Source organism: Zingiber officinale, chromosome 2B (genome assembly GCF_018446385.1).
Source record: "Zingiber officinale cultivar Zhangliang chromosome 2B, Zo_v1.1, whole genome shotgun sequence".
In the NCBI taxonomy this organism is placed as follows: domain Eukaryota; kingdom Viridiplantae; phylum Streptophyta; class Magnoliopsida; order Zingiberales; family Zingiberaceae; genus Zingiber; species Zingiber officinale.
Window position 1 is genome coordinate 873218 of NC_055989.1, and position 11386 is coordinate 884603.

The 11386-nt window shown below is 35.0% G+C and overlaps 1 protein-coding gene across 1 annotated transcript; it reads left to right on the top strand.

Annotated features, from left to right (window-relative positions):
* Nucleotides 1-4629: 4629 nt before the first annotated feature.
* Nucleotides 4630-5283, top strand: LOC122048059. Its single transcript, XM_042609668.1, has one exon. It carries the CDS (start codon nucleotides 4630-4632, stop codon nucleotides 5281-5283), a length of 654 nt encoding a protein of 217 aa, XP_042465602.1.
* Nucleotides 5284-11386: the final 6103 nt, after the last annotated feature.

Sequence of the window (11386 nt, forward strand, 5' to 3'; positions counted from 1 at the left end):
AAAATGGGTTTACAAGATAAAGCTAAAAGAACATGGTTAGATTGACAAATACAAGACACGTTTAGTAGCAAATGGATATAAACAAGAATTTGGTGTTGATTATAAAGAAGTTTTTATTCTGATAGGAAGACATGATATAATTAGATCGGTGATAACGATGGCAACCCAAAATTCATGGCCTATTTGTCAATTGGATATAAAATCAACATTCCTCTATAAAGATTTGAAAGAAGAGGTATTTATCTATCAACATCCTGATTATATAAAATTCAAGAATGAGCATAAAGTTTATATATTAAAGAAAACTCTATATAGATTAAAACAAGCCCTACATGCTTGGTATAATCATATAGAACTTATTTTTTGAACGAAGGTTTTCAAAATTACCCAATGAACATACTCTTTTTACTAAGATTGAAGATGGAGGAAAAAATATTGATTGTTTGCTTATATGTAGATGATTTAATTTTGACTCGAAATCGTACATCTATATTTGGAAATTCTAAGAAATCTACGATGACATAATTTGAAAGCTTTTGTTGGAATGATGCATTATTTCTTTGGTATTAAGTGGTGCAAGCTTTTGTTGGAATTTTTATTTTTTAAAGAAGGTACTTGCAAAAAATCTTGGATAGGTTTTAGATGAAAGATTTCAATTCTGTAAGCACTCCATATGAGTTTGGAGTGAAGCTGCACAAAGATACTAAAGAAAAGAAGATTGATGTCACACTTTACAAACAGATAGTAGGGAGTTTAATATATTTTACGATGACAAGACTTGATATTATGCATGTTGTAAGTATGATTAGTAGGTACATGGATTGTGCTACATAAATGCATCTTAGCTGCAAAGAGAATTTTTTGGTACATGCAAGATACTAAAGAGTTTAGGGCTATTTTACAAAAAGGAAGAGAAGACAGATTTGTTTGGTTTTACATATAGTGATTATGTAAAAATCTAGATGCTCAAAAAAGCACATCTAGGTACATTTTTATATTGGGGAGCAAACAGTCAATTGTTACGTTATCATCTACCAAAGCTGAGTTTGTTGGTGCAACATCTTGTGCTTGTCAAGTTATTTGGCTAAAGAAAATTCTTACAGAATTACATTTCAAAGAAGATGAAACTACTCATATTTATTGTGATAATAGTTCAACAATAAAACTTTCTAAAAATCCTGTGTTACATGGTTGAAGTAAGCACATAAATGTGAGGTATTATTTCTTAAGGAATCTCACAAATGACGAAGTTATTAATCTTGTTTATTGCAGAAGTGACGATTAAATTATTGATATATTAACTAAGTCTTTCAAATTTCCTGCATTTTAAAAGTTTATAAATCTACTTAGTGTTTCTACGTAGAGTTTTAAAGATTAAACTCTTATTAAACTGATTAGAGCACTTAGAATATCAATTTAAGAGAGAGATTGTCGATAAAATTATGTAAATATTAATGTGTTATAGTTGATGAGTTGACACATTTTAATTAATGGTGAAAGTGAGTGGTCTTAGAAATTGTCCAAATTCATTGCATTTAAAGTAGTGGTAATATAATTGAGTTAGTAGGTGAGAAATAATAAAATAATGATGATAATGTGAAGTTAGTGGTTAACGTTGAGGTGTTAATAGAGTTAGTGAGTTATTGAGAATGAATTATGTATTAATCCATAAATAGACTATTTATTTATCAATAAAATATTGAGAAAAATATTTTATTTTCCTAGTTTTCTCAACTCTTCTATGATTATAATTTTTTAAACAGGAATAATATATGTACTATAAATAACATACTTTTGCTATTAAGATTGAGATCAAGGATTAATCCTATTTTCCCCCAAATATGTAACTTCAGTTTTCAAAATTGGTACTGTTGAAATGGGCGAGGATCCTTTGATTCAGAATTCCTGGATTAATCCTGAACTACTGTCCATTCATTAATAAGGTAGATTATACCCCACCTGTTAAACAGGCGGGGTCTAACTCAACTCACCAATAAACTTGTAGAGCCTCTCCTGATTTAAAAGATCTTGGACTAAAGGATCTAGCTTCTATTGAAATGAGAGCTCGAGCCGACTTTTGGTTTCTTCTATAGGAGAAGGAACAATGGGGCGGGTCTTGGCAATGAAGACAACCATCCCTCACTTGCTTATATTTCTATTCAAAATACTAATATTAATAGGTTATTCGTCTTAGGGGCAAAAATTAATAGGACATCCTTATTATTATAATTGTCAAATGAAACTTTTTTTTTTCAAAAATATTAAAAGAGTATCTCATCAAATTTTTATCCAAAAAAAATATTCTTATTCTAATATTTTTTTTAACACATATGGTCATAGTTATTATAATATAAAGTAAAATTTTTAAAAATTTAATTAAAATTAATTTAATATTTAGAAGCCATGATCATAATTACTACAATAGTGTTAAATTATTTTTACTAAATTGAAAAGATTTTAACTAAATTTTTGCTACAACAATATTAAATTGATTTTGAGTAAATTTAATTAATTTTAATATAATAATACTCCATGTATTATAATTTTGATCAAATTTGAATATTATTGTAACTTTCTTTTCTTGTGTTATTAATTAGGGCATCAACAATGCCATTAACGTCTTCACGCGTTAATACCAAAGTTTTTATATATATATAATTTTATTTGCATGCATTAATATGTTCAAAAAATTAAACACGTTAATGCTACAGTGTATCCATGTTGACGTTAATGCCTCAAGCATTAACGACGTTAATGCCTCAAGCATTAACGTCATTGTGGATGCTCTTATGTCCATAGCTCATAAGTGTTAAAATGATTTTGATTAAATTAATAGGAATTATTTTAATATAATAGTAATTTATGTATACTAATTTTAATTAAGTTGGTAAAAAAGTTAAATGGATTTACTTTAATTGGATTTAACTTTTTTATGAAAATTTTAATAAAAAATTTAAATGGATTTATTTTAATAAAAGTATTTTTGAAATGAAAAATATAAGTTTAAATATTAAAAAAAGATTGTTTTATGAAAATAAATGATGCTCTTATAATTTGGACTAAAGTTATAGAGATGGAGTTGCATTGCAGAAACTCTAACCAGTAAGAAAATTGTCTCACCAAAATAACGACATTCATCTACTGTGGAAACTTTTTCATCCAATTTCTTTTAAGTAATAATTTTTTAAAATATTAAAAAAAATAAAAATAATAATGAAATCTCAAATCATATGAATACTTTTCATAATAACTATACCGTTAATGGTAGAGTAAAGAAGCACTCAAATAAATAATGATCAAAATTCAAATTTTATAGACCATATTATATAGCACTAGGGGCATGCCCCCTCAAGTGTTTGTCCTTCCCCCTACCTCATTCAATTGTACAAAATTAATAATTATTTATGATTTACCTCTTTCATATTAGTTTGAAAATAGACTGATAGAGGCGTTGGAAGTGAGTGAACACATATATAATAACTTAGGGCACGGTTTAGTGGTAAGTACTTGGGATAAGACCGTAGTGATTAGGGGTCAAATCTTTGCAGAGGATTTCATCGTCTCTATAGACTCCCACCCATACACTTGTCACTTGGGTTTCTCCGCTTCACTTTCCTCCCAATGGTAGTGGGTCGCCTGGGGGCCGCTAATGTAGTAGATCCATATTTTTTGTAGTAACTTGGGAAACATACATGAGACTGTGTCGATCGCCTCAGGTTCGATGTTACTTAGTTCATCATTTTTTTATACGAAATACACCTATGCCTTCGGGGCTATGGTGCATCGAAAGGGCGCCAAGTTATCACCCAAGCACCTGCGGTTCGATCTCCAACTACGACATATTTGCAGGGATTTTTCTCTAAATGAGGAGTGCAACAATGTGATGCTAGACTTTTGGACCGTCTGTCGCAAGTACTTCTCGATTTACCCTAACGGTCAATGGAAAACTTTAATTGGGCTGAGCTAGTCACCCCAAGTTCGGTGTTACCTGATTCATTATTTTTTTATAATAACTACACCTATAATTTCGTTCGATTTCTAATCTCTCTCATGTAAAGGATTATTGTAGCAAAATATCTTCGTGATTTACAAATTGTATCTAGCGAGGGTTCGATGATACTGGAGCACTTAAGATGAACATTATCACCCCTATAATAACTACACCTATAGCTCTCATGAATTGATGTAATCAGTATTTGGCTGAGTATTTTCAATTTTCAACTGATATAAAAATACCTCGCTAGAGGTATGATCTCTCCCACGTAAAAGACTCTTATGCTAAAATAAAATATCAATTCTCTTCAAAGTGTCATCATGAAGTGTAGTAAAAGATGATTATATTTATTCAAATATCTCATATAATATGAGATCGTAAAATTATATAAAAAAAGATAAATTATGAGATCAGTTATCAAATTGATCCAGGAGTGAGAAGAACTTTTTTTTTTTAAAAAAAATATACGCTTGTTAAAAATTGATAGTTTGCTCCATTATAATAATACTACCCTCTTCTAATCAACTACATTTATAAATTGGCCTTGCGTGCCTATAAAATCCTCCCGTCAATGTCTCTCCTCTGTTTTTTTATCTTGGTTGATTTATTTCGGCCGTTCGATCTGACAGGGCAGAATGGAAACGGACGCCATCCAAGCGAAAAAGCGGACGGCGATGCGGCGATATCACCGCCTCCGCCAGATCGGCACACTGCTCCGCTATCTCGAGGCCGCCGCCGCCGTCCTCCTCCTCTCCTGGTCCTCCGCCCGCGTCCCCGCCGCCGCTCGCCTCTCCGCCGACTTCCTCCGCCACCTCGTCGCCGTCATTCTCAGCCCCCGATTCGTCTTCCTCCTCGGGAACGCCATCGTCGTTCTCCTCCTCGCCGAATCACACCGACATTCCCCTTCCTCCTCCACGGGTGATATGATCTACCGAGAGTTCGTCGAGAGCCGCGCCGGAGGCTACCTCCCTCGCTCCCTCGCGCCGTCGTCGTCGCCGGAAGAAGTGATTTACGAGGACAAGGAGGTTTGCATCGAGATGCCGGCGCTACGGAGGAGCCGATCTGCGAGAATGAGACTGCGGCGGGGGGCAACGAAGGGAACCGAGTTGACGACGGAGCCAGACGAGGCTGCGCAGGAGGAAGAAGATGAGGAGGAGTTCCGGCGAGCTGTGGAAGCGTTCATCGCGAAACAAACTAGGTTTCTCCGCGAGGAGGAATGCAAGGCTGCGGTCTTCCCCACTTTATCATATCCCGCAGGAACACCAGACCGTCGTGGTGCCCTTGCTTGAGTAACTAACTACTACAAATGGAGAAATTAAACAGAGTTCTTCTCACTCTCTGTTGAAATAATTTTTTATTTTTCAAGTTCAAAATATATTCATTTACAATGAAATAAAAATTTCTGCACTCCGTTTTAATTATTTATATTCGTTCCATATATAAAAAATTAATTAAATAAATAAACTTAATAGTTCATTAAATTAAATAAAAAAACTTAAACATATATTTATTCAATTTGTTAATGTTCATTGTGGCAAAAGGCGAAATTCATCCCAAGATTAACACGGAGGAGGTAAATTACGGACCGCTACTAGCCTTTGGAATAATGATTAGCACATAGTAACTAGCCGTCGTGGTGCCCTTATTAATGTTCATGAACAATATTCATTAATCATATTCATTAATAATTTTTTTTAATATCCTAAATAAATAATAAAATAAATAAATAAATTTAAATTATCAAATTTAATAAACAATCAAACAATTAAAAGTTTTAAATTAATAAAAAATTTTTAATATCCTAAATAAATAATAAAATAAATAAATAAATTTAAATTATCAAATTTAATAAACAATCAAACAATTAAAAGTTTTAAACAATTAAGCAAGTTTGAATTGAGAGTTCGATGATATCTAAACGAATAAAACTCGAACCAAGCTCAAGCCAAGTTCGAATCAAGTTCAACCAAACTTGAATTGAGAGCTCGATAACATCTAAACGAACCAAGCTCAAGTCAAGGTTTAAACAAGCTCAAGCTCATAAAAAATAAACCAAATCAAATTTGAACAATCATTTCAAAAGTTTGGTTCATTTTAAGTTCGGCTCAGTTCAATTATCTTATCAAACAAACTTGAACATCTCAAAGCTCAGCTCAGCTCATTTACAGCCCATAAATATTTGTTCCAATTGTAATAAAAAGTAGATAAAAATTTAGTCTTATGGTCATCCGTAAGGAAATAAATTTAAAAGTTACAGTGAGCCAGTGTGAGAGAATATTTTTATTTTATTTTATTGAGATTCGACCCCTTATCCATTGTAATAATATCTATCCTACCGTAAATATTTGGTCCAAAAACATAATCTTGTGAACTGATATTTGAGTCAAATTAAATTAAATTAAATTCAATTTCATTTATTCTGAAGACTACAAGTGCTGTGTGACTCATGATTCATTCCTGAAACTTTTAGATGGGAGTGAGAAGAAATACTGGATGATGTTAAAAGAAGAAAAAGGAATCAATTCCATGTTCTAGTTTTTGGTTGTGAAACACTCACTAAATCCATCTTTAATCTTTTAAACTTTTGTAGTAAAAAATAATTATACTCATCCATCCAGACATTACTCATAGTCTATTAAAAAATATAAAAGAAGATAAATCATAGAATAAATCAATCATCACTCTTGCTCAACTTGGAAGATGCCATGCAAAGCAATTTCACAACACCAAATATGTGTCCCATTTCCCTTCTACTGGATAAAATGAAGCATTTCACAAAGTAAAGCATTAAATAAATCTTTTTTGTTAAACTTCTTTCAACTGATTTTGCTTTATTAAATAACAAAGTTGTGAGAGAAAAAAAACAAGTGAGAAATATGAATCAAGAAAAGTTGCTGCATGAAAATAAAGCAGTTTTAGGTGCTTTTGCTTTGGCTTATATATGCAATATACAACAGTGATAAAGAGATCCAACACTAAACATCATGTAAAACTAAGTGCATAGTGCCCTGTGCAATAATAAGTTATTACCAAATGGGTCATCAGTAATTATAACTCAATTAGTTATTCAATAAGTAGTAATTATTTATTCAAAAGATTGTTAGGCATTGATGCCTGGATTCTTAAATTAGTAGGAAAGCAAATATAAACTTTTTGAAAATCCTCTCCTTGAATTAGGATTAATCGGTTCGAATAGCTGGATATTAAATTTTAAAAAATATATAAAAGTATAATAGTTATATGGACTTGTCACTAGGACTAATTGGATTTATCATTTTTTTTCAAATACAAATGAATATTCAATCTGTAAAGAGTTTGAAAAATCAAACTTTTAATATATTTATGATGCTCCCATTAGTTCACCTATAACATTACCCTAGCTATGGTGATGGTGACACCACAAGAGATGCAAGAATATTTGATGCAAAAGAGGTTTAATTAGTTGGAATTGGCTAGCTAAAAACTAACATTCCTATGTGCTGTTAAAAAAGAATGGGAAGAATCTATGACTATGTTCATCAAGCAGCAATACATTATCTCATAATTGGATTACTTTTCCATTCCATGTCTAACCCTTTGCACTCCTCTTGTGGAGAACTTAAACAAGATGTAGATATTGCAACAAAAGCATTTATTCTACCAAAATACTTTGATTGATTGACTCATTTCTATTTTTTTTTCCTTGTTTTAAATGGTATATGCTTAGCTAATCTCCTAGTTTAGACAAGACTAATAGCAATGTTTATCCATTAACATTGAGGGAATCTATTTCTCTTAGTCATTGTCCACTAGGTTCAACTAGAAACATGCATCAAAAAATATTTCTCTAAAAATATATTCTTCATCTATGAAAGAGACCTCAATTCTTTCTTACAAGAACGGTAATAGACAAGAACTCAAAGATGTCATGGTTAAATAGTTCTCTAACATTTGGAAGTCTTCCGCTAGGGTTGTAAATAAATCAAACTAAGCTAAGTTTTAGGATGTTTAAGATTTTTTGATAAAGTAACCGAGTCAAGCTGTTATGCCTAAAAGATGTTCACATATCTCCACAAAGACATGATATTATTAACTTTGAGCTTAAGTCCTTAAGGCTTTGCTCTTGGGTTCTAACTAAATGGTCTTATGCCAATGAAGACTTTAATTGAATGATCTTTTTCAAATCTTTTCAATGTGAGACTTTAATTGAATCCCAATAATCATCCCCTCAAACGAATGACCGTCATTACTCTCATGATTTGGGCTTCCTCGCGAGCATATGATCACTCTTGACTTGTTCCGGATCTCCTCGCGAGTATCTGGTCACCCTGACCCGCTCCGGGCCTCCCCGCGAGCATCCAGTCACCCTGACCTGCTCTGGGGCCTCCTTGCGAACATCCGCTCATCTTGACTTACTCCGGGCCTCCCCGCAAGTATCCTGTCACCCTGATCTACTCCGGCCCTCCCCGTAGGTATCCGGTCACCCTGACTTGCTATGGACCTCCCCGCGAGTATCCAGTCACCCTGACCTGCTCAGGGCATTCCCCACGAGTTTCCGATCACCCTGAGCTACTCCGAATCTCTCCGCATGCATCTGGTCACTCTAACCTGCTCCAGACCTCCCTACAAGCATCCGGTCACCATGAACTTGCTCCAGGCCTTTCCCGCGAGCATCATTGTCCAGTCACCCTGACATGCTCCGGACCTCCCACAAGCATCTGGTCAACGCTCCGAGCCTTCCCCGCGAGCATCCGCGCCCGGTTACTCTTGACCTACTTCGGGTTTCCTTGCAAACATTCGGTCATCCTGACCTGTCCCCGCCTGCTTCAGGCCTACCCCAAGCATCCGGTCACCTTGACCTGTCCCAGCCTTCCCCACGAGGATCTGGTCACCTTGACCTACTCCGGGCCTACCCTCAACTTCGTTCAAGGCCACCCCACATTGCATCTGGTCTGGACCATGATTCTAATACCAAATTGTTGGGACCGAAGGATGTTCACATATTTCCACAATAGCATGATATTGTCTACTTTGGACCTAGACCCTCATGACTTTGTTCTTGGGCTCTACCCAAAATGCCTTATGCCAATGGAGATATCCTACATCCTTTTAAACCCACGATCTTTTCTAAATTTTTTTAATGTGGGATTTTGATTGTATCCCAACAATCCTTCCCTTAAACGAATGACCACCATTACTCTCTTGGTCCAGGCCTCCCCGCGAGCATCCAGTCACTCGTCGTGCCTTCCCCGTAAGCATCCGGTCACCTTGACCTACTCTGGACCTCCTCGTGAGCATCTGATCACTCTGACTTGTCTGAGCCTCCCCACAAGCATCCGCTCTGGGGATCCCCGCGAACATTCGGTCACCCTGACCTACTTCGGACCTCCCTGCGAGTATCTGGTCACCCTGACCTGCTCTAGGCCTCTCCGCGAGCATCCAGTTATCTTGACCTACTCCGGGTTTACTCGCGAGTATCCGGTCAACCTAACCTACTCTGAGCTTACCCTCAACTTCGTTCAAGGGCACCCCACATTGATATCTGGTTTGGACCATGATTCTGATATCATTTGTTGTGCCCAAAGGATGTTCACATATCTCCACAATGACATGATATTGTCCACTTTGGACCTAAGCTCTTATGGTTTGCTCTTGGGCTCTACCCAAAATGCCTCTGTTGGCGCGGCGAGGCCGACAAGAGGAGAATGAATTGCCTGTTAAAATAAAACAAACACCTTTCATATTTTTTCAACTCTAATTAAAAGCAACTATAATAATAAATGAAAATAATAACTTAAAAGATGAGACATAAGATTTACTTGGTTACAACCTAGGTGGATGTTAATCCAAGATCAATGAAAGCACTAAAAAAAAAATCTCCTTCATTGAAAGCGGAGAAGCCTCTTACACTCGTTGAAAGCTTAGAAAGTTGCTAGGAAATTAAAACTAGAGTTGATTGATTATTTCCTAGGTCCAGAAGTCTTTTTATAGCCCCTGGGAAAAATTATCCATGGCTGGAAGGCGCCTTCAGCGAGGCAGCAATGGATAAATGTTTATCCACTGCCACCAGCTAAATTCTTGGTCGAAGGCGCCTTCTATGGGGCTCGAATGCGTCTTCCATGGTTTGTTGAAGGCGCCTTCCGCCTGAAGGTCACAGAACCGCCTTCAACTCTTGTTGAAGGCGCCTCCAGCATAGCTCCATTTTGACTCTTTCACTGCTCCGATCGTCTAGGTGATTTCGGTCAACTAAAATAGGGCTCACCCGAACCCAATTTCAGGCATTCTTCCTCGAGCAGGCTTTTGCTCCGGCTTCTCATCCCTCGAACGTCGCACACGTCCTTATCGTCCACCGGTGTACTCTTCCGCAGCACCTCGTCCCTTGAATGCACCGAGCCCATCGGCTCCCTTTCCGTGGCATCCTTCTCGCTAGCTGCGTCTTCCATTTGACTTCTTGTGTTTCTAAGCTCCTGCACACTTTGACACAAAGATCAAAACACAACAAAATCTAACTTAACCTGGTTGATCAAATCAAAACTACCACGGGGTTCCAACAATCTCTCTCTTTTATATGCATCAACCCAAGTTTAAGTTAGAGTAAAAACAGTGTAATAAAGATTGTAAAGAAATTGCTCAAATAACATGATAGAAACATTAAGTATAATGTTGCAAAATTCAAAATTTTATAATGTTGCAAATGTGTTAGAAAAATTCAAAAGTTTAAGATCTCCTCCTAAAATTTGTACCTATTTCTCTCCCTTTGATCACATAAAAAAAAAAGAAAAATAACTTAAGAAGTTAGAATATTTTGAAATTAATTTTGAGGGGTACTTAAAAAATAGTAAACAGAATGGTTAAAATTTTTCATAAAGTCATAATTTATATTTTGAAAAAATAAAAGGGTTAACAAAAAACATTTTGTCAATTGCAAAAATTTGACAAAAAAAAAATCTAACTTGTTAACAGATTATAACAGTAAATCATTTTAACAGTTAGTCAATTAAATATCTTATAATAGACTTTCAGACTGTTGCGAGACACTAGACCTTCTTGGATATTGGAGCAACAACCACTTTCTTAGACAAAACCTTTTAAAGAAATTAACATTTAATTTCCTTTATCACATTTAACCCTATTAAAATGAATTTTACTCATATATTTTTGGAACCCAATATAAGTTCCTTCCTACTGGGTTAATTAAAAATTTTAAAGGTATATAACTTCTGAGGATTTTTCTAATTTGACCCCTATGAAATCGTAAATACCAGTTTAGCCTACCATAATTTCTAGTTTTTGATTTTTGAAAGTTGCTTAATTTCAAACATGCATGTTCTTTTTTCAAAGTTTCGATTTGCATTTTCAATTTATTATTTTCTAGTTTTAAATTGTCAAACAAATCTAAGGGGCATGTCTTTG